Source organism: Carassius gibelio, chromosome B19 (assembly GCF_023724105.1).
Source record: "Carassius gibelio isolate Cgi1373 ecotype wild population from Czech Republic chromosome B19, carGib1.2-hapl.c, whole genome shotgun sequence".
Lineage (NCBI taxonomy): Eukaryota > Metazoa > Chordata > Actinopteri > Cypriniformes > Cyprinidae > Carassius > Carassius gibelio.
The window spans coordinates 26135862-26159307 of NC_068414.1; the positions used below are offsets into that span (position 1 = coordinate 26135862).

General features: G+C 35.3%; 1 protein-coding gene across 4 annotated transcripts; it reads right to left on the reverse strand.

Moving 5' to 3' along the window:
* Window positions 1-3356: 3356 nt before the first annotated feature.
* Window positions 3357-22946, reverse strand: LOC127978921 (protein PALS2-like). Of its 4 annotated transcripts, XM_052583928.1 has the most exons (14): window positions 22824-22946; window positions 19257-19333; window positions 19117-19150; window positions 10495-10613; window positions 10078-10230; window positions 9611-9763; window positions 9266-9493; window positions 7715-7846; window positions 7522-7618; window positions 7154-7222; window positions 6500-6661; window positions 6167-6369; window positions 5236-5364; window positions 3357-4407 (listed from the first exon to the last, which is right to left on the reverse strand). In XM_052583928.1, the coding sequence occupies exons 3-14, from the start codon at window positions 19124-19126 to the stop codon at window positions 4231-4233; spliced, it is 1632 nt and encodes a 543-aa protein (XP_052439888.1). In that variant the 5' UTR covers window positions 19127-19150; window positions 19257-19333; window positions 22824-22946; the 3' UTR covers window positions 3357-4230. The 4 variants fall into 4 exon arrangements, with proteins under 4 accessions (XP_052439888.1, XP_052439889.1, XP_052439890.1 ...); XM_052583929.1 differs by lacking the exon at window positions 19117-19150; XM_052583930.1 differs by lacking the exons at window positions 19117-19150; window positions 19257-19333 and having other exon boundaries at window positions 22824-22924.
* Window positions 22947-23446: the final 500 nt, after the last annotated feature.

The window sequence follows — 23446 nt, forward strand, 5'->3', positions numbered from 1 at the left end:
TGTAAAAATGTCTAAATTGTCCAAAACAGTTCTGGATTTTCATCAGACATTTGTTAAGTCATACAAGTTTGGAGTTGCATGCGGATGAATATATGATGACGTTTTTATTCAAATAAGATAACAATGTGATGTGTTTTGATATTCATTCCTCTGCTCTCGACCTTGATGACCCCTGTAGGAAATTGGACCTCACAGGCTCTTTTTTCAAGAAGCTCCCCAATAAAAAAAAAACTTTAACCCTCCTTAAAGAGCGAATTTTAAACACCAGTGACTGCTTTATCTGCTACATGGAACGGGAGAAGGCTGCCTGCTGTGCTGAGATTCTTTGTACTGAGGTTTGTAACAAGTGTGTAAAGAACTGGAGTTTAGCTGCATTAATAAATGTCATTATCATATCATATCATATGATGGCATTAATAAATCTGCTTTTCTGACTCAGTGTTGTTATTGGTAAATAAACATTTTCAGTAATTAAAGCTGAAATAAAATAAAATAAAATATAAATATTGAATGAAATTCTGAAACTTTATACTAAGAAGCACTAAAATGACTAAAACTGAAATAAAACATAAATTAAAGCTATACAGGAAAAAAAATAATACAAAAAAAGAGACACACACAGAACTGTTTCTTTGGCATTTCAGACTTACATGAAAGACAGCGGTAAATTTCAGTATGGCTGTAAGACAAAATTTCACATCCCACCGGACACTGTGATGGCTTACAGTGTCATTGAAATGACCATCAGAAGTGACGGCTACTTCGGTCAGTGACATTAACTGAATATGGCTAAATAACATTACAATACCTTTTGATTATTTATAACATGTATCAACAAATACTGCATTCATCACTATTATTTTTTCATGTATATGTGTTTTTTATTATTTTTTATGAATTATATAAACAAATGTGCTTTATATGTATTTGGGCTTTCCATGTCTGAGTTTTGATTTGTGTGTGAGTTTAGAATTGTGCGTTGGGCCCAGTGGGGTGGAATCAGATGATATTTCCCAGAATGCCTTTCCCACTTTGTCAGAGGTCGACGGTCAATGTCCACTTATCCAGGAAGGTTTCCCCCTTACTATTCTAAAAAAAGGTATGTTTCAGTTCCTTTGTTTTCTGCTAAAGTAGCTGTGCAGAAGCAGAAGTAGGATTTATTTCTCTTTCCCTTTTTTTAAGTTCCTAGTTATAAGGATATTTTTCCATTCTAATAATGAGACACTTTAATGTCGGTTGTTACAGGGTGTAAATGTATGGTCTCTTTGCAGCTCTTGCAGATGTGCAGGCTAGATTTTGTGCACTGGCCGACTTGTGTGCTGAAAGCCGTTCTTCCATCCTGCTCCTGTTGAGGAAAATATTGATGGACCGATCTGCCTTGTCAGCTTTGGTGGATAGAGTGAGTGATAATTCTTGCTAAATCACACAAAAATTGCAGAAGGATATTGTGAAATTGCATAAATGAGGGACTCCTTCTTTATATTCCGTAATCTAGGATGGTTTTAAAACTTATCTTACGATAGATTTGACCTTTTTCCTCATTTTTAAGAGAGTTAAAAAAGATACACATCCCATAATTCCTCTATTTTTGTGCCTGTACCCACAGATTTATTTCTCTTCTATATTAAATTAGTAAAAAGTTTTAGTTGGAACATCATTAAGAATTAAACAACTTACATTTTTCAAGACTTCAAAGTCAGGGTTCCCATAACTAAAAATGAATACACAAATATAAAACAGTTTGTTCCTCTTTATATCACTTATATTTTGCTCACTGTCATTTTTAGCTTGAGGTGTTAAGCAGCGGTGAAGCTCCCAGCTTCTTAACCAGCGAGTTGTCTGAAGAACAGAGTCAGAACATTAGAGTATTTTTGGACTTATTGAAGTGTGAACAACTAGACAAGATGTCATCAACTTCATTGTCAAGATATAATGGATGTCAGATACCAACAAACAACCACAGCGATCCTTCCTTGGCTTCTGAATTAAATGGATCAAGCTCCACACCAGAAGAACAGAATGGATGTCACACAGCCGTATCCCATGAGAATGGATGCTCAACAAAAGCAAGCAGGAAGAACATGGAGCTCATGTATGCCATGCAAATGCTGATGAACGCTCTTGAGGGTTAGTACTATACTTAAACTCAGAGGTTTCTTATGAATAAAGAATATTTATATTCACTCATAAACTTAATTGTTGATTTAGAGCTGACGGATGCTCCACTGGACTTGCTAGAGCCGTTCTGCACTTCTGAAGGTCTCCGAAGTCTACAGAATTTAGTGAGTTTAATATTATTGGAAGCTAATGCAGATTCTGCATTACATAATTTTTTCCGTTTCATATAATTGCAACCTTTTTGTTTTCTGTAAACCTAGGTAATTCATCTGACTACAAGCGGTATGCCTCTCTGCAAGGACACCATCTCTGTTTTCCTCCAAAGTGATGATGACTTCCACAGAGTGGAGGAACTTTTTCAGTCATGCAGTGTTTTACTGAGGAAAGAGAATGACACGCTGACCTCAGAAATAACCTGTAAAGAGGGATTCCTCCCCATGGTTCTGTGCATTGCCATCCATGGCCTTGCATCCTTTGTTGCTGCCTGAACTGACAGCTGAAATAGGGAGTTAAAGTGAAGTCATGTTTTCCCTGTTACTAAGACATATTAATGTAGTTAATGCAGAAATTACTTGCTTTAGTTTTAATGTTCCTATATGTAGACATTTACTTGCTTATTAATATTTTTTGCACTAATTTTATCTTTGTTAATTTCGTAATAGTAATATATCTCAAACAAGGTGCTTTTACGCGCACAGTTTTTAAATATATCTGCAAATAAAGTTATATTTATACACTACCTTTATTTTCCAGACAATTTTAGTTTTTATTTTTCAAAACTAAAATACACTTTTCTTTTATTACAGTGAAATTGTAAGTCAAACATCATTTAAAAACTATTTTAAATTTAGTTAAAAGTAGTTTATTTTGTTCTCTGAAACTGATTTAGGTTTTTCGTAGATCATTTATAAATAACAGTGTTAATTTAGTATTTCTTTATTAGGGTTCTCGTATTAAAGTTCATCAGATCTTTATATATATATATATATGTTTGATAGTATAAATGTTTTTGTTATTTTGTGTTACCATATCATAATAATATAATAACAATGTTCTCATTACTGCACTTCAGCTATATTTTTTTACTTCTATGTAGAATACAATATATGGCATTATGCAAATACCTTTATTATTGTGTATCTCTCTGCATATCAGGAGTGAATTCAGCGATTCTCTCCAAAAGCTTCTGTTTGGTTGCTTCATGCACTTATTATTAAATGAAAAAGAGGAACAAAGAATAACAATGGTCCATCTGTTTATTGCCTTGTACTGGTCTTGTTGACATAAAGACAAAAATACATTTGGCAGATCGGTCATGACATTCTGAGACAGAATTTGAAAGACATTCAAGAAAGGAGAAAAAGATGGAACTCAACAGGAATATTTGTTCGGTTCTTTAACGATAATAAGACACAGACACAACGTGCAGCCCAACATTGTACAACAGACAAAATCGGTGAATTAAATATTACAAAACACACACACTATAAATAAAACAAGCCGCAGACATTGATATGGACTTTTGCATAAAAGAGATTTAATGCATCTCTTCTGGATATGAAGAGAAGCATATAACCAGATCAGGGTCTATGTAAACAGTTTTATGGTTCATGGTTTTGGATCTAGAATGTTCTACAGGAGCCCTTGGCCTGCTACACTCGGTCAGGTCAGTCCTTCATTATGAATATAAATCAAATCATCACAGTAGGTTCAGGTACTGCAAAAAGGAGAAGCACGTGTAAAAACAACCACAATAATAAATTAAAAAATGGCCTCTCATTCGTCATGGCCGGGTTTCAGTTTTCCTCGTTTTTTTTTTCTTCCAGCTCCAAAGATGTTACAAATAGTAAGATATTTTTTAAAAACATACAAAATACTAAAAATAAATAAGTCCTCTTCCCTTTCAACTTCAGTAGAAAAATCTTACATTGTGTGCACAATAGTGAGGCTGGGGCTAACCGTGCTTTTGTGGCAGACGACTCTCATTTGGTTGGTCAATCCAAACGGTCACTGACTTCACTGCCCCGCATCGATCACCTCACATATCAATCATACACACACACACACACACACACTCAAGCACTCTTGTATGGTGATCTTCTTAAGATGCCCCTAGTAAACCCAGCTCACTGGAACCCACTGCGGTTCAGTACAGAGTCGGTCCACAGCTGACTGCAGTTTCTCAAATGCACCGTCTAAGTTATCATTGACAATGATGAGGTCAAAGTAGTGTCTGTAAGCCCGCAGGACACGAGCGCTTTCATCCACGGTCTTCTTCAGGTCCACATCCTTTGAGAGAGAGAGAGAGAGAGAACAGAATTATTACTTTAATTAAGAAGGATTATTCAGTCAGTGTGTAAATTCTCCACTATAAATGACACTGAATATTTATTGCAGCTTTTTACAAATACTGAATTCCTCCCTCTGCCTTTTTGCAGAACAATGATACATTTATAAAGTTCATTTTGCAGACAGACTGATTCATTAAGAGCTTAAGACTAAATGGAGCTCTGTTGCTACAGCAGTGGGTGGGGCTAATGCACATATATTGCACAAGAATATTACACAAGTATTCTCTTGTCACTGTCTGCACTTTGATGTTAGCAAATCACTTGGATGAACAACAACAACGTTATTAATATTTATGAGCTCATGGCCTGACATTAGCACACAACAGACACTGAGCTGCTGGGAATTAGGTTATTAAATATATAATACATTTTAACAATTTAGTTTAGCAATATCCTAATCTAGTAATGAATGCCTGTTTGAATGATTGATGTTTTCTAGTTGTGCTTGTCCTTTTGCATGGTTAAAAAACATGCCCTGTACTCAGAATGACATAGCAGCAGTTAAAACTGTCATATCTAAAACATCAGCATACTAGAATATTTCAGAGGCAGAATAAACTTGTGAGGTGTACCACTAATGATATAAATGCTGAAGTAGGTAGGTAGCACATCTCACCAAGCAGGAAATGCTTGCAGGATGTGCTACCATCATGGGTAGCATAGTTTCCAATGCCAGGCTAACCAATAAACTTATAACGATGCAAATATAGCGTGGGTAGGTCATAATTTCAGGACACCAGCCCTGGAAAAGATGAACGAGACTCACTGTGAGCTGTTTGGTGGTGAGTCCAGCATCAACCACAGCTTGGTGCATAGCCTTCAGTGTGTCGAACTCTGGCGCTGCGATGAACACGACATATGGCATGAACTCTGCCGTTTTTAACACCTTCAGAGCCTGAGGACAGATGATGTAAAAGTGAAAAACCATTAACATGTAGAATACAAAGATAAAACGTCCATATCAAGGGGATTGATCATATATCATATGATTTATGGATGTTAAGTCTCTGATATCTCATGCATGTATTAAAGGTGCACAAACGTTTGACCCTCACACTGAATACCTGCATGTTTATATGATGGTTGACTGGTGCACAACATAACAAGATGAAGCTCACTGGAAAAAAGGTCTGTTTGTCTAAAGGTTGTGTTTATTCCACAGAGCGACCACCTTTATGTAGGCCACCAAAATGCAGTCTAGGTCTCGTGAGTGAGAAACATTTGAGTAGAAATAGAGAAAGTAGACAGTAGTGTTCCTAATAAAATACATGTTATGATTTTAGAAAATGTGCTTGTAGAAAAAAGGGGGAAATTCCTGAAAAATATCTTAACTATTTATTTGAAATATTTAATAATTAGATTAAATAGAATGATATGTTTGAATAAAGTCTGAAGTCTCTTATTTTTTTCCAGAATTTGTTGATGAATAGAAAGTTTAAAAAAGAGGAGCAGCAATTATTTAATATAATTGTATATACAGTATATAAGTATATTAATATATATACTTTTTTTTTTTTACATTATAAATGTCTTTACTGTCACTTTCAATCAATTTAATGTTTTTTTTTGCTGAATACAAGTATTCATTTCTTTTAAAAAATCCTAACCTCAAACTTTTGAATGGCAGTGCATATAATTTGTGATTCGAATTAGCCTTAATGACATAATATAAATCTGTGAGCCTCTCAGACACTCACCTGTGGATTGACATCCAGGATACATGTGCGGCCGGTGTTCACCACCTCATGGATGGAGTCGATTTTAGTACCATAGAGGTTGCCGTCGTACTCTCCGTGTTCCAGGAACCGGCCCGCCTTGATGTCCGTCTCCATCTCTAGACGTGTTACAAATCTGTATGACTGACCATCTTGCTCGTCACTGCGAGGCCGTCGAGACGTGTCTGAGATATTGAGAGAAGAAAAGAAATATGTAAACCTATGGAGGAGAACAAAACATTGCTTTGCTTTTTGTGTTTTATTTTATTGTGTTTTATTATATTTTGGAGGTAGGAGTATTCATAAGATACTCACGTGGTACAGTGGTACCAAAGCGAGTGGGATGTAGCACAACTAGTCTGTTTTTCAGGCTGCGACGCCCCACTCCTTGCGCTCCAATCAGGATGAGGGTTTTCCTCTGAAATGGTGGCATACGTGCTACTTCCTCGTAGATCTGAAGCTCATGCCGATCAAACTCTGTAGGATAACCATACAGGAGAGGACACACAATTTAATGAATAAATGTATTTAATTAATTACATTTAATTAATTTAAAAAAAAATTAATTAAGCATCATATGGTTACAAAGGCTGCATGAAGTTGATTAAAAATGAAGACAGTAATATTGTGAAATAAAAAATATTTATTAATACAATTCATTTAGCAATGATATTACAGTGAAGAAAGTAAAATTTAAGGCAATTATGATACCACAAAACATATCTATAAAGAAATCCTGTAGTTTAAATTTTCTATTTATAAAAAAATTCTGAAAAAAAGAAATTAAATATATATATCATGGTTTACACAATAATTTTAAGCAACAAAAACATTTTCAACATTGATAATAATAAGAACCATTATTATTAAAAAATCTATTTTTAGCAAGTCTCTTTCAGATTACAATTTTATAACAAAAAAAAAAAAAAAAAACATTAATACAATAAACCAAGTATTTTATCTGCTAACCTGCATTTTTGGCAGTGAGGTACATCATTTTTTTCTTCTTTTTACCAGTTATTGTTCCACACAGGATTCCTAAAAAAAAAGAAAAGGAGAATACGAATTAAAAAAAGAGATATATTATGTAATGTAATGCTATATTTGTCCACTAGATGGCATTACGTTAGTTTTTTTCTTGTAGGCTTGTGGTACTATTATCAACTGACAGAATTGTATCTCATACAAAAGTGTACCATTACCGGTATTAATATAGCGAAATCATAATACATTAATACAGTATGTCCTTGAAACAGCTTTAAAAGTTTATTTCAGAATATTCCTGTTATTTTTGATTCATTTCATGTTTTGGCAAGAATAACATTTAGGTTTATCACCTGTTCCATCCAGGTCTCTAGGAACAAAGGCTTTCCTCTTCTCCTCCAGAAACTGACTGGGAATCAGCCCAGTACCTCCTTCCGTTAAATGGCATGCCTGTCAGTCAAAAAATATGGTCAGTGACGCACAATATCCGACCAATATACACACGAGTGAGAACAGGTATGAGAAAAAAAAAACCAGTAATCACACCTGCCACCAGTTTGGGTCTTCTCGGTTGACAATCTGCAGGATATCACCCCTTTTGAAAGCAAGCCCCGCCTCTCTGCATGGAATTAGATTGTCATTGGCTGGATTGTAGTCAAAATGTGGCTGCACATAAACCTGAGAGAAATAAAACATGTGGGATTAATCCAAATAGTTTCATTCAAATTCAAGTACTGTGCTGTCATTCATATATGTTCATCTCATAAATACAATCTTTTTTAACATTATATTTGAAAGAAAAGAAAGAAAAAAAACCTAACCTAAACTTTACACAAATAACTTCATTTTAGTTCAAATGTCATGATTTGACAAGTGTAGGGACTAAATGTCCATGGCAGATCTCCACAGACTGAAGAGGAGGGGATTATATAATATTTACATAAATGTATTTAAATAAGAAGCCTTATTTTGGAGCCTAGTGTCACTGACTTTGAAAAATTGAATCACAATAACAAAATGATTTATGTTATTAGTAGAATCCCTCTTTAAAAGCTTCTTGAGAAACCATAAATACATTATGTGTACAGAGGGAGATGTGAGATACAGAGAAAATACCAGGAGCCATGTAATAAGATTTAATTGTGTGTGTGTGTGTGTGTTTTGCCCCAGATAGCATGTGGAGTGTTATTAATAGGGCTCTTTTAGGGATCTTTTTTACTACAAAAATAATGGGATTTAAAAACAATAGCCAAATGCAACCCCAAAGACAAATGCTGAAGGTGTGACTTGAATAGAATGCCCTATTTTACTGTCATGAGTGAATATTGTTAAAAAATCCAATCTAAATAGTAACGAAACATGACCCATTAATACGTTAACCTCATTTATAAATCACAACATCGTCTGATAAAATTAACATGCATTAGTAGACACATGTTGAGCGGCTATGCAGTGGTTTTGTCTACAGCCATTACTTTTTTGTCTCATGCAGCTCACTGCCTGCGTCTTGCTAGGTTAGTCAGTATATATATACTACAGTAAAAAGCACCTGACCTCAAGCGCTGAAGTCACGCTGCGGTGTGTGTGAGCTGATGGCAGTGGGCGGTGGACATGTGTGGTGGTCAGTGGATGTTGTGGACGAGTTCTCCTGTCATCATGTTCTACAGCCTCAGTTTCTGAACTTTCACGGTTAGTAACATATACTGGTGTATCCTCGCCACAGCGCAAAAGCAAGAGACCCCTCTCAAATACGTTCCGAACATTATTTAAACGACACTGGTATTACGGTATTTTAAAAATTCATATAATAATAAAAAAAAACGGTATTCGGTATGAACCCGTATAACGCCCAGCACTAGCTAACAGTGTTGCAAAAGATTTCCATTTAAATTAATTTTCTATTTCCAATTAGCATGTCAGAATGATTTCTGAAGGTTCATGTGACACCAACAAAACTTAAAAATATATTAAAATAGAAAATTATTTTTAAATGCAATAATATTTCATAAGAGACTTCCTTCAAAAACAGTGAACAAATCTTACTGACCCTAAACTTCTGAGCAGCATATGGATATTTGTGTGTGTGTGTGTGTGTACCTGTGGTGGCGCTGCCGCGTCTCTGTAGCTGGGCAGTATTTTCAGTGTTATTCCTCCACTACTTTCTTTGAGCATCTCCTGGAGTTCAGTGGGATTATTGCCGACATCCTTCCCGTTCACCTCCTTTATGATGTCACCCACATGCAGCAGCCCCTGCCTGTCGATCAGCCCTCCGTGCAGGATGCGAGCGATTACCAGGTCACCCTTGTCCATTCGGAAGGTCACACCCTAAGCGAAAACACAGCATGAGTAGTGACACACATACAGGCGCTTTCATTCTGAAGCACTGGATACTGACTTATTAAATGATGACTGGTTGAGAGTTTAAAACATGCAAACACACACCAAAGGTTCTCCTGCTTTCTTGCGGATGCCAATCATCCTGACTGCATCAGCCTGCATAAGAGCATTGTTTACTGCCGCATCATTGGTCGCTTCAGGAGGGGGTGGGGCTTCATAGCACTTAGACGCCACCATGTCATGGGCTTCCAGAAGAGACTGAAATAAAGAGAGAAAATGTGAACAAAATACAGCAGAAAACAATTATAAAATATATTGAGGGATATTTAAGAAAAGTTTAGAAGGTACAGGATGAGAAGGTAGAGACGAGATGAAATTAAGTTTGAGATGAGAGACAAGATGGGAGGTGAAGGTCCAAGGTGAGACAAAATAAGAAGTGATATAAGATGAGATGAAGATGAGAAGAAAAGAAGATGAGCTAAAACAAGAAGATAAGGTAATGAGATGAGATGAGATGAGAAGGTATAAAACGATAAAGGTACAAAAAGAGGTGAGACAGGAAGATTCTGTACCTGAAAATGGGGCTCCTGCAGGATTTTGGAGAGCTCTGCTGCGCTGTCATCTCGTACGCTCAGTCCGCTGATATCACCCAGAATCTCAGTCACAAGCTCCACGTTATTTTCCTGCACTGCTTCCAACTTCACATCCTCCAAACGCTCATGAGCCTGATCACAATCATTTCATCAATCAATCCATGAACTGATATTTCTGACCGTGTCTAGCTCCTCTGTCAATTTGAAATGATTCGGCATGAGCATGATCTACATGACTTTGTGAATGTGTTGTTAATGAGTGTGCTGTTCAAACACAAGTTTAATATCCATATCATTCAGTCTTAATCAGTCACAAATTAAATTTGTTTTCAGATTATCCTCATTAAGGAATGCAAATCAGCTAGAGCAAGGTCGAGGCAGCTGGGTGCAATATACCTTGGCCAGTGAGCGGACGATGGGACTCTCCATGATGCCTTTGAGGAAGATGAGGTCAATGTCTTTGGCCCCGGTGGTGGCAGGCAACTCGCCCAGGTTATCCAACACCTGCTGCATAGCTGCTCGCATACAGAGAGAGAGCAGTTATGACATGATAACACACCAGGGTCAGAGGACAGGGCAAAAGATTCACCTGCAGGATTAAACAAACTTTATATCAGCCAATGACGGATGGCTGAAATATAACACCCCCCTCCACGGTACTATCATTTGCTTATCGTACACGTTTAGATATTCTTTTGTCTTCAGTGTTCATTTGATCCTGTCAGGTCATTTCCTGAGTGTTAACCAGTATAGTGTGTGCAACACATGTTGTTTTATGCGTGTAAAAAGAAAGAGACACCAAGAATATTGACTAACCTCTTATATTACTATAATCAGCAAGGCTATATAGTCATAATAAAATAAAAATAAAAAAAATACACACACACTACAGGTCAAAAGATAGCGATTGTTAAGATACAGTGAAAAATACAGAAAACAGTAATATTGTGAAATATTTTTAGAATTTTAATGGATCTATTGTCTTTTTTGATATATTTTAAAATGTTATTTATTCTAGTGATGGCAAAGCTGAATTTTCAATGCTGATTTGAAAATCATGTATGTTAAAAAGAGTTTTCCTTAATATTTTTGTGGAATCCATAATACATTAGGTAATTTTGAATCATTGTGTCTATTGCCTCTTAGGGCATGGCATAAGAGATTTCTTTCAAAAACATTACAAATTCTTAATTATTCCAAACCTTTGACCACTAGTGTATATTTTTTATTACATGGATTATAACAAGATCAAAATAATTATTTAATTAAATAGTAAATGTAATATTTAATTTAAATAATTGTTATTAAAAAACAACTGATGAAAATACACAACATAGTCATATCATAATCAGTACTTAAATACAGGCACTGGACTAAAAATACATTCATCAGTCATTGCTTCTAAAATGAATTCAGCGGGTCATCTTGTTAATGCTAAAAATTAATTACGGCAATACAATAAAATGTCATCATGAACAGCAAAATCACACTAGACCACTGAAATTCCAAAATGATATTTCCCCTTACATTCAACTTCCAAAAGTGCATTAATCTTTGGCATCTTACGTTCATTTAGTTTACTAGTGCTATATACTGTGTGAACAAAAACATAAACGGCATTAATAAAAACACTAAAACTGAAACGCTACGCAGTTTCACTTTCATAATCGAATGCGATTCATCTAATGAACATGATATAGCGTAGCTTCTCAGTGATCTACGGCCCTGTGTATTAAATGCTGGTCCATCAGAAAGCACGTGATGGAGATTTATCTGTACCATTAATCACAGAACCGGCTTTACTGATGAGATGCACATGTTGATCAAAAATACAAAGTAGATGAGTAAAACTAAGATGCAGAGTGTATACAAAGCAACGCCATTACTGTCTAGAGTTCATGGAATGGTGCGCTGTGATTGGTTGAGCGGATATATCGCATTCTGCAAAAAAGGGAGACAGGCGTTTGTCGCGGTTTGAAAAAAAAAAAAAAAGGGAGAAAACATGACCTACATTTGTTTTAGTTTGTGTAGTCATACTGATGATAAGACCACTCTCTAACAGTCACTGGCAAATCTCTCTCTGTCAAACACTAACTGAGCACTTGGCCTTGCATGGTTGTGTCACATGGCTACACAGGTCAAAGCCTGCAGCAGTGTAATCCATCTGTGACAGTAGAACAGAGCGTGAATGTGTGCTTACACACTTACTCTCCATCAGGAAACTAGACCAACAGATCAATATTTAACATCAGTTCAGTGGTTCAGTTCCACTCTCTTAATTCAGGTCAGACAGTGTTGTAGTTCAGAAACAACCTTACTCCGTCTACAATGTCTAGTGGCTCTGACATTGTGCCACTATTGCAAATATGTCACAGAGAGATGCACCCTGGCCTGGGGCCTCCCTTATTTGGCTGAACAGAGTACATAATGGATAAACGGACAGAGTAATAAACAATTGAAGAGGAAATAAAACAAATGAAATTACACAGATTAAAAAATGAGAGCATGCAACTGATGTTAACACATGTGTGCGGTGTGTGCACACACATCCTTTAATAAAAATGTCCTCTCATATCTGTCAAATTTTGTAAGCTGTGTTTTCATTTGGTTGATTTAAAAAACCTAATTAGAGACATAAGCGCTCTGTTTGACAGTTAAATGACAGTTTTGTCATGTACTGGTATTACAATCCCAAAGATTTAATTACACAAATGATTTACTGTATGTTTCATGCAAACAGTCAGTGCTAAATGTCACAAGAAGAGCTTTTCAAGTAACATATACACATACACCCACACACACACATTTTTACCAAGGTTTTTGTGCTCATCAAGGCTGTATTTATTTGACCAAAATACAAAAAAAAAAAAACCTGTTGCAATTTAAAATAACAGTTTCTATTGTATTATACTTCAAAACATTATTTATTCCTGATGCAAAGCTGAATTTTCTGCATCATTTATCCAGTCTTTATTGTCACATGATTCTTCAGAAATCATTCGTATATGCTGATTTATTATCAGTGTTGGAAACAGTTGTGTTGCTTCATGGTTTTTGGAAACTGTGATACTTTTTAAGGATTATTTTATGAATATAAGATTTAAAAAACTATTTATAAAACATGGAAATATTGTGTCACAATATACACCGTTTACATTTTTTTATTTCTTTTTTGGAAAGTAATTAATACTTTTTTTCAGCAAGTATGTGTTAAATAGATAAAAAGTTGTAGTTAAGACTCATATTGTTAGAAAAAATTATAATTATACATTTTAAATAAATGCTGTTCTTTTTAACTTTTTTATTCATAAAATAATTATGAATAAAATATTATTCATATATAATTATTATCATTATTTCTGAAGGATCATGTGACACTGAAGACTGGAGTATTGATGCTGAAAATTCAGCTTTGATCACAGAAATATTTTATATTTTAAAACTAACGTAATCTCAATTAACTTAGATATGGAACAAGTACTGCGTAAGCCCTTTAGGCTAAGACGCTATGGGAAAAGTCCTTTTCTCCAATTTCTGAAGCCTTTTTCAATCACTCAGTGAAACTGCATGACCATTGGTTCATTATTTAGCAATTTAGTGAATTCAGTGAAAAAAGAAAAAAAAGAAAAAAAAGAAAAACACTTCAGTCCTTCAAATACGAGAACACTAAATGTGCAGGTAATTAATTTGAGGTAGCAGTATCCCTTGGATTTAGTTTGTTCATTTGTCTGTGATATTTGATTAATTGTTGAAGCATTCCACCACCTAAAAAATATCTGTTCAATATTAGACAACAAATTAATGTTTCTGTGTTGACCGAATCATGTGTGTAACTTATACATTACATTTTTCTCTCAAGTTCCGCAAGAGATCCTCTCTCACCATCAATCGCTGCATGGATTTCAATTAATACAATATATATATATATATATAAATACATAAATTGAACAAATATGGTATCTGTCAAACCATTGCTACAAGAGACCGACATACTCTACTCTGGCACACTTTAGCACAACCTGGCAACCAACTCATGTTCTTTCTTGGTTTACTTAAAATATTTCACACCCCTCGTCTAAGAGCCATGAAATGCCATTCACATCTGAACGTATAATTACAGAGGATATGAAAAACAAAAAGACCTCTAACCTCCAGAAGTGTCTGCGCTTTCAAGTTCAGACACCGCCTCCCCAGTTTCTCCAATGCCCCCAGCATCCGAGTCAGAACCTGCTCCGTTTGAGAACGTTTCACCCACAGTGAGAATCATTCCTGCTGTCAAATCTGACCTCTGCTCTACTGGACTGCAAGAACAATAGTGACTTCACAAAGAAAGCAAAAAGACTGATAAAATAACAACCTAGACAGACACAACTCTACTCTGACTCTAAAAAAAAGTGGCAGGAGGTAGAGGAGTGAAAACAGAAAGACAGAAAAAGAGTACGAGAGACATCCAGACAAGGAAAGTAGAGAGAGTATTCCAGACGCCGACCAAACACAGATGTGGAGACACACATAAACATACACAGATCCTCTTACTAGCGCTTCACTTAAAAACACACATACAGCCCTCCCTCTAAACATCTAATCCCACAATCCCCTCCTGTTGCTTTAGACTCCACCCCCTCACATCAGAGACAGCCCATCGCCCAATTAAGCCCCCCACTGGATCTTACATAAGTGTCCTTATATAAGCTCTCAAACAAGGGGACTGAGGGGCCAACCTGAGATTCAGCCACCCTCATTCAACACGTCTCCCGCTGGTTCTTCTGGAAGTCTCACTCTCTTAGTCACAATCCTGCTCATAAACATAATGCAAGTCCATGCTGTCATTTCTGGGCTTTCACAGTGAAAAATTCTTCAACTCAAGAAGACCAAATCATCTGTATATGAAGGAGATTTATATTTACGGTCACGTTTTGAGCAGGCCACATTCATTCTGCCAACAGTCAAAAGCTTTGAACGCATGTATTGATTGTATAATGTTTAATGCTTGGACTGAATTAGCTGGTAAACTGCTGTGTTTTCGTGCTGATAATGTTAGCTGGGGTCAAATGCATTAGCTTGCTGGATGTATTAACAGCAGCTCACATAGTTTTACTCTGAAAGCGATGACACATTATAATCTTTAGTTCATTTAGTTTCATTCCATGAGCATAATAGTGAACCAAGAATTACAACCAACTTGATTATTCAAGCAATAACCACCTAATTTTGGATTCATGCAATTTTCAAACTACTGTAAAAGTTTAGGGGTCTTTAAGATTTGTTAATGTTTTTAATGAAATCTCTTACTTAGGCTTCAATTGTTTACATACTACAGTAAAAACAGCAACATTCCTTGCTGAAAATAAAATAATAATTAATGATGAATAAATGAATGAATGAATGAATAAACTAATTAATATTAATTTCTTCAAACAATTTAAATTAAAAAAACGTTACTGACCCCAAACTTTTGAAATGGAATCTACATATTTCTACATATACATACACACACACACACACACACACACACACACAGTAAACACATTTATGGCCCACAAAGGTAGTAAGGACATCTTTAAAGTAGTTCATGTGACATCAGTAGTTAAACATTGATTTTATGAAACTACGAGAATACTTTTTGTAATTGTAAGAGAAGACATTATTGAATAAAGTTGTTATTAATATTAATTGAAATTAATATTAATAAGTTTTCCTTGCACACAAAAAAATATTCTTGTAGCTTCATAAAATTATGGTTGAACCTTTCATGTCACATGGACTATTTTAACGATTTCCTTACTATCTTTCTGGGACTTTAACATGGGTCTCTGTTGTCTGCTGTCTATGCAGAGTCAGAAAGCTTAATTTGTGTTCCCAAGATGAAAGAAGGTATTACTGGTTTGAAACGAGATGAGGGTGAGTAATTAATGACAAAATGTTCTTTTTTTGGTGTACTATCCCTTTAAAACTGGACATTCAGTTCCTAAATGAAATACTAAAACTAACATAACTTAGATTATTTTCCAAACAATTATAGTTTAATTGAAAAGAAAAAAAAACAATAATAATACAATACAATAGCTTTTTTTTAAATCAATCTTCCTGTTTTTAACATCTCTTCTTCTCGTACTATGACATAACGTAAATGGAGATCAGTTGAGCCTTCTGATTTTTCTGTTTTTATTTATTCTTCTCTAAGTAGTTTCTCTTCATCTGATCCTTTGGAGGCTAAAGTTTAAATGTTAAATTATGTTCTCCTGTCTGCATTGACTCATTTGCTCCTCAAAAATCATGCTCCGTTTCATTTGTGCGACCTGTTCCCTGGTATAATGATAGTTTACGTGCAATGAAGACTTCCTGTCGTAAGATGGAGCATATGTGCCGTTTCTCTGGTCTGACTGTTCATTATCAAGCATGGAAGGATTGTTTACATGAGTATAAGGCTGGAATTGTTTCTGCCAGATCTGATTGTTTTTCTAAGACAATACACAATCATAAAAACAAAGAGAGACAATTGTTTAATTCCATTAACAAATTGTTGAATTGTAATAGTCTTTCGCCTGTTATTGTTTCAACCCATCTTTGTAATACGTTTCTTTATTTTTTTGGCAGTAAGATTGATAATGTACGAAACTGTGTCTGTACCTCTACCCTATTGTGTTCTTCTTTGGCAAATATTCCTTTTAATATTGGTATTACTTTTCACATTTTTGCACACTTGACTCATATTCCCTTCAAAAGGAGGTTTCTTAAATGAAAGCCACTTCCTTACCCACTAGTTTGTTTCAGTCATGTTTTGTATCTTTGTGTCCTGTTGTTCTTGAGTATTATAAATGATTCGTTGTGTACTGGTGTTGTGCCAGCAGCCTTTAAAATAGCTGCTGTTTCACCTGTACCAAAAAAAGACAAACGCTGATTATGAAAACCTAAACAATTTTTATCCCAATTCCTCTCCTCTGTGTCTCTCTAAATCAGCATAGCGCCATTTTGGCAAATCTGAGCACTCCACGGATGTTTCAGCCGTTCTACAAGGATGCATTTTTGACATGTATTTACGCTTTGGTTTGAACGCAAACAACGCATCAGCGCAGCGTGGAGCGTACGCCATCTGCGTACAGCTCAGATTTGCACAGAGACACTGAGGAGAGGAATTGTTGAATAAAGTATTTATTTATTTTTTTCTTGTACAAAAAGTACTCCTGACGCTTATATAAATACACCATTGCTTATGTGTTGCATTTTTATATGGATGTTTTATTTGTTATGTAAAGCGCTTTGAGAAGTAACATTAAAAAAGGCACTATAAAAAAGATTATTGTTATAATTATTATTATAAATAAACTGTATATACAACTAAATTCAAAATAGCATAGCATGGCCAAACTGTGCCAATTTGGAAAAAGACATATTCCGAAGTCATAGTCAAAGCTCATCCAAATGGCTGGTCTAAAATAAAACATTTCTCTGTTTAATACTGAGACAGTAGCCTAGTCTGATCTGAGGTCAGTTTGTAGAGGCCTCCAGCAATGATAGTCACTCTCTTGCACATCTGAGCCGTAAGAGGATACGATCTGTCCCTAATCCAGCGCCCCTCCCCCACATCTCCCTCTCACGGCACTGAATTCAGTAAATCGGAGTCGGATTTTAATCTCAATACAACCGTGGTGGTGGATTAGAGAATGCATTATGTGCTTGTTGGGACAAGGCTGAAAAGGCATGTCTGAGCATCAGGTGTGTAAATGATTCATATATAATATGAATGAATAATGCCAGAGGTATACTTCCAGTAAAGGTCCATATGTTTACTGCACATGTGCTCTAAATGATGCATTTAGGAGGAAACTGCAGTGTATTTAGAAGCTGAATTTCACTGCCATCTTATCCTTTAGCATTAGCCAGTTGAACAAAAGCAATTTTGGTTAATTAAACACTCATTTTCAAACATAAATATGAGTAAATGATTCCAAAGAAGTAAATCAGGAGACACTGAGTTAATAAATTACCTCTGACAGCCCATGGACATGCAAATTATCATCGGCTCAGCTCTTAGGTACAATCTGCAGTCGCAGAAAAAGCCCATTATCTTTGTATGGTATTAGCTTGCAGGCTAAGTTCAAGCTACACATAGAGAGCCTTTGCAATTTTGAAGAAATAGTATAAAATTGTAGCAACTGCAGAATGTGCCTTTAGCAGCATTTTATGTCTACAATGTCCCATTAGACATAATAAAAAAAACTTAATACAACCCAAAACAATTGTAAGTATATTTAGTTAACATTAACATAATATTAATATGAAACATATTTTAGTAAGTTTATGCGTGGAGAGAGACTATGAGGACTTATCTGACCAAGTTACAATATATTGTCAACCTTCCTAAATAGGCATTGATATTTATGATTATTATAAGTAAATTAAATTATTAAAATCCATTTGTGTCACTTGAAATAAAAATACATATTAAAATAAATTAAACAATATATTTAAAAAGTTAAATTATGTATTATATATGTATATTTATTTCAAGTAGTTGTCAATGAAAGATTTCTCATTTCCATTTAGTGTAACTAGACATTAAAATACTAAACTAAAACTGAAATAAAAAAATTCTCAAAAACCCCCATATAATTTTTGTACTAAAATTAGAATGAAAACAAAAAATATATAAAAATTAATTCAAATAAATACAATTAATAAAATCGAATAAATTAAATCCATAGTAGGATCTCGATACTAAAATAAAACTGCTGATATTACAATTTGACAATTTAAAATGTCAGTCATTTGCAAGTTATGCATGATATTCAACAATTTAAAAAGCTTTACATCACTTTAAACCTTATTTATCTCTGCCATTTTATTTGTGTTTACATCTCACGGATCCCTACAACTATTTATATAGGTGGCCTTATTTACTAACTACATGCTATTTTGCAGAGGTTTAACAATTTGCTTTCAAACAGTACTCTTATAGAAAGTTGCAGGCCAGATAAGTGCACTCAATCTCTCTCCTGCTCCCTTCACCATCTCTACCTGTGATCATGGCTGCCGATCAATGAGATTCCAGCTGTGAAGACAATGTCACACTCACTTATACAGTTCATATCCTTTCAAGTAACACTGGATCCATAAACAAACATATGCTCCTCTGATCACAATTACACACAACTCACTTGTGGCTGATGCTGTTCCCACTCCCTCCCCGATCTGCTACAAACTTCTTATCCACTGCTCCAGCCAAGTGCCAAATCTACAGAGAGAGAAGGACCATTTAACACTGCTCGAGCAAACGCAGACACTAACACACAGTTCTCCTCTCGGGTCGGGACGGAGACTGTCACAGCCCTGATCCTGTCACAGCGGGTCATTGTGTGAACTGTCATTTGAGGTCAGGAGGCAGTTGGCTGTTTTGTTGTGTTAAGCAAAATCCACACCACATTCATCTCTTCATGTCACAAACATAAAAAATTATTCTTTATAAAAGCAATACATGATGATGATTTATTACCATTATATTTTCCATCTGACATACATAATGATGTGATAATCATATTGTTTGAATACGACACACATAAATACATTTATGCATTCTTGAATTAAAGTAGTCAACATCTAGTCAACATTTTTTTTAACATATTAATACGTTTTTGTTTTAGGACAACTCTGATGAAAGGTTTTGATCCACTTCAAATGTTGACTAGAGTAATAGAACAAGTGTAAACAACCATGTAATGTGGTTCTTAAAGGAATAGTTCAACCAGAAATTAATATTTGCTCAAGATGTACTCCAAAATGTAGGAATATGAGTTTGTTGTATGAATAAGGAGTGAAATATGCAGAGATTGAGCACCATTTACAAGTAAAAACAGGCCAAAAGATTTCCAAACAAAAATGTTGTTTTAATGTGAAACAACAGGGGATGAACTTATTATGGATTATAGACCCATATTCTGGCCAGAAGTGACTTTTTGATCAGTTTTCCATTCACAAGATGTCAATTGATGGAGTCGTGTCGATTACTTGTGAATTATTATGATGTTTTTATCAATTGTTTGGACTCACATGCTGACGGCTCCCATTCACTGCAAAGGATCCATTGGTGAGCAAGTCATGTCATGCTAAAATTTCTCCAAATCTGTTCAGATGAAGAAAAAAGCTCATCTACATCTTCGTGGACTCATTTTTCCATAAAGATGGGAAATTTTCGGTTGAACTATTCCTTTAACAGTCCATTTTCAGGAAAGATGAGTTTTTCAAATGGGACGTCCAGCCAAGTAAGAAGACAAAGAGCGTTCATAGGCATATTTATTTTAAATGAAAAAGCTGGAGAGTGTGCAATGGATATTACTCGACAGATAAAAGTAGTTGCCAAAAATACTTGTTGTAAAAAGATGGATTCTTGAGGGACTGTGTAATTCTGCAAGCTTCAGTGAATCCCTGCCATTACTGGACGCTTTCTTTAAATGAACATGTTACTATAAAAAGGAAAAGGTTGTGCTAGCTTTTAAGGAAAAAAACATATTTTCTGAGCATTAAAACAGGTGCACGAAAAGACAGGCCTAATCATAAAACACTTAGCTTAACAAAAGAAATTATAATTTCAGTGTTTTAAAGTGTCTAAAATAAAGATATTCATCCACTGACATTCTAATACGAATCTAGTCTCATAAAGAGTGGCTGGTAACCTGGATTTGCCAACAGCCTAATGTCCTTCCCACAGCCGTGCTACTGCAGCTGACATCAAGACATGCTTGATAATTAGTGAACTTGATGGAGCGCACACGCACTCGTCTCTCAACAAAGAGCATGGCACAAACCCCCCTCGCATGAAAATGTAGGTCAGTTTGCATGATGAAGTGCCCTGCAAATAAGAGGATTACGCTAATTGTGCTAAATGTTACAGCACAACAAATAAGGAAAAGCAACAACAACAATTCTCATCATGTTAAGTATAAGATCATTCTATTGAAAAATCAACCATTTAATTTGTGTTATTTACGCTTCATTTTTTTTTTTTTTTTACAAATTTTCTGTCAGGTTGAGGGCAAAGTTTAATAAAAAAAAAATAATGCAAAACTGAACAGCATGCCAAGTAGTATTGTGAGGGAGACAAAAACTCACTAGATATTTGTTGAAGAGAAAAAAAAAAGTTTTAACCGTAATAAAATAATAATAATAATAATTATTATGTTTTTTGAACAGCAAATCAGCATATTAGAATGGTTTCTGAAGGGTCATGTGACAATGAAGACTGGAGAAATTATGCTGAAAATTTAGCTTTGGTCACAACCTCAGGAAAAATTACATTTTAAAATATATTCGAATAGAAAGCAGTTATTTTAAAATAATATAAATAATAAATATTTCACAATATTTCTGTCTGTGTTTGCTATATTTTGGATCTAATAAATGCAGGCTTGGTGAGCAGAATGGAATTATTTAAAAACATTAAAAATCTTACTTTTCAAATACTTTTGACTAGTAATGTATGTCTGTGATTTTTCATTTCTGGATGAACCTGTTAAAGGGGAACTTATTTTTATTTGTAGAAGTAGGGGTTAACTTAAATGACACATTTATAACAGCTTACAGATAACAAATTTGAGATAATTTATGTAGCAAAAATAAAATGCCAAAAAAGACAAAATTCTACTATGAGCAATAAAGACAATAAATTGACAAGACAAAATAAGTTAAATTTACTGTTAAGAAGTATTTTATTAGGTAAAATGTATGAATTTGCCGAAGACATTGTATGTTACGGGTGGAAATAATGAGTAAAAAAAGTGTGGAGGTGTGAAAATGACTTTCCTGACATGTTTCCTTACATTAACAGGTAATTGAAGCCACGCCCATTTGGAACCCCAAGTGTTCTGCGCAATGACGTAAGGGATTCCCCGGTTACTTCTCAGGAAATGTTTACGCAGACAGATGTTCAGGGTTCGAGAGGTAGTAGGACACTGCGCAATAACGAATTAAACGAGCTACCATGATGCAATATTTAGCCATTTTCTTTCACAGTAGAACGGTTTTCAATTGACAGCCGCCTTTAAAACAACACAACTGATGCCGACAGAAGCTAAAACGCGCAAGGACACCCACCCTGTTCTCTTTCTAAAAAACAAAGTCTTGTTTTACATACAGTAAGAAAAGGAGATAATCGCAGCTGTGTTCGATTAAGATGTATTTATGAAGAAGTTACATGACAGTCTACCATGTTTTAATTCCCACAGGACATTTTTTTCTAGCTCTGCTCCATCAAAACTGCAGCGCGGGACGTTCAGTGACAGTTCAATGAATGATAGCAAAAACGGATTAATGTCGGCAGAACGAGGCAAACTAAATCTATTCTGGCAAAAAAAAAATATTAACAAACTATATTTCTTGCAAATCTTTTCACACACGCGGCCATGTTTGTTGTTTATTCAAAGCGCAAAGCAGAATAGATAACCTGTTTCACCTGAACCATGAATGGACAGAGATGAGGATAAGACACTATAGTCACTGTTCCCCATCAGAAACCGAACCTGGTGCTTTCCAAACACGCACGCACACACACACACACACACAACATGCAAAAATTCACGCACGCTGAAAAAGGACAGCAGGGGGCTGGACTTCCGAAGGCGAAGTCAATTCTACCCAAAAGTGGCTCTTCCCCGCACACAAAGTGTTACTTTTAAATGAAACGCAACTTGCTCCGACCCGTAATTTGCAAATAATATAATCTATGCACTCACCTTGGTTGTCCCGAGTCCTCTCCAGTCGTCCCGGTCAGATATTCAAAGCTTTCAGTGGGTCCCGTGGCTAACTATTCGGACACACACAATGTCAATCAGACGCTAAGCTCCGCCTCTCACGTGACGTCTGTGTGAATGGGCCAATCAGAACGCGCTTTTACTGTACGCCTCGCCCTCTCGTGGCAGATTATGCTAGTGGTTGCATTGATTAATGCGTTTGAACAATGTAAGAGAAGGCCAGGCAATGTGGATGTTTTATATAGTGAATAAGAATGAATTAAGTTGAGCGTTTATTACTTTTGTATAAAAGCACATTAGAATTACTTTTATATTAGAATTTATATTATCCAAAGACTGAAACAACTACACAGTACAAACGATAAGAATCAGGACGACTGTTTTGCAATATATTTGCACTGTATTTAACAGGCAAATTGTAAGTAGTCCTTACTATAGAGCTTTCTTTATATCTCTACCGTTTATATTATAATATGTAGTTGGACAGAATCATGTTAGATGCATATAATTAGCAAGATTGTAAAAAGCACAGCTTAAAAAAAAAAGAACAAAAGGAAGATCCTGGATCCTCGAAAAAACACAAGAGGGCGCACTTTATACATTTT

Coding starts and splice junctions, on each gene's coding strand:
- LOC127978921 (XM_052583926.1), bottom strand. CDS start 14,365: ATGATTCTCACTGTGGGTGAAACGTTCTCAAACGGAGCAGGTTCTGAC. Junction 6,370..6,499: donor CTTTGGTACCACTGTACCAC/GTGAGTATCTTA, acceptor TCAATATCTCAG/ACACGTCTCGACGGCCTCGC. Junction 4,408..5,235: donor TCACCACCAAACAGCTCACA/GTGAGTCTCGTT, acceptor TCTCTCTCAAAG/GATGTGGACCTGAAGAAGAC.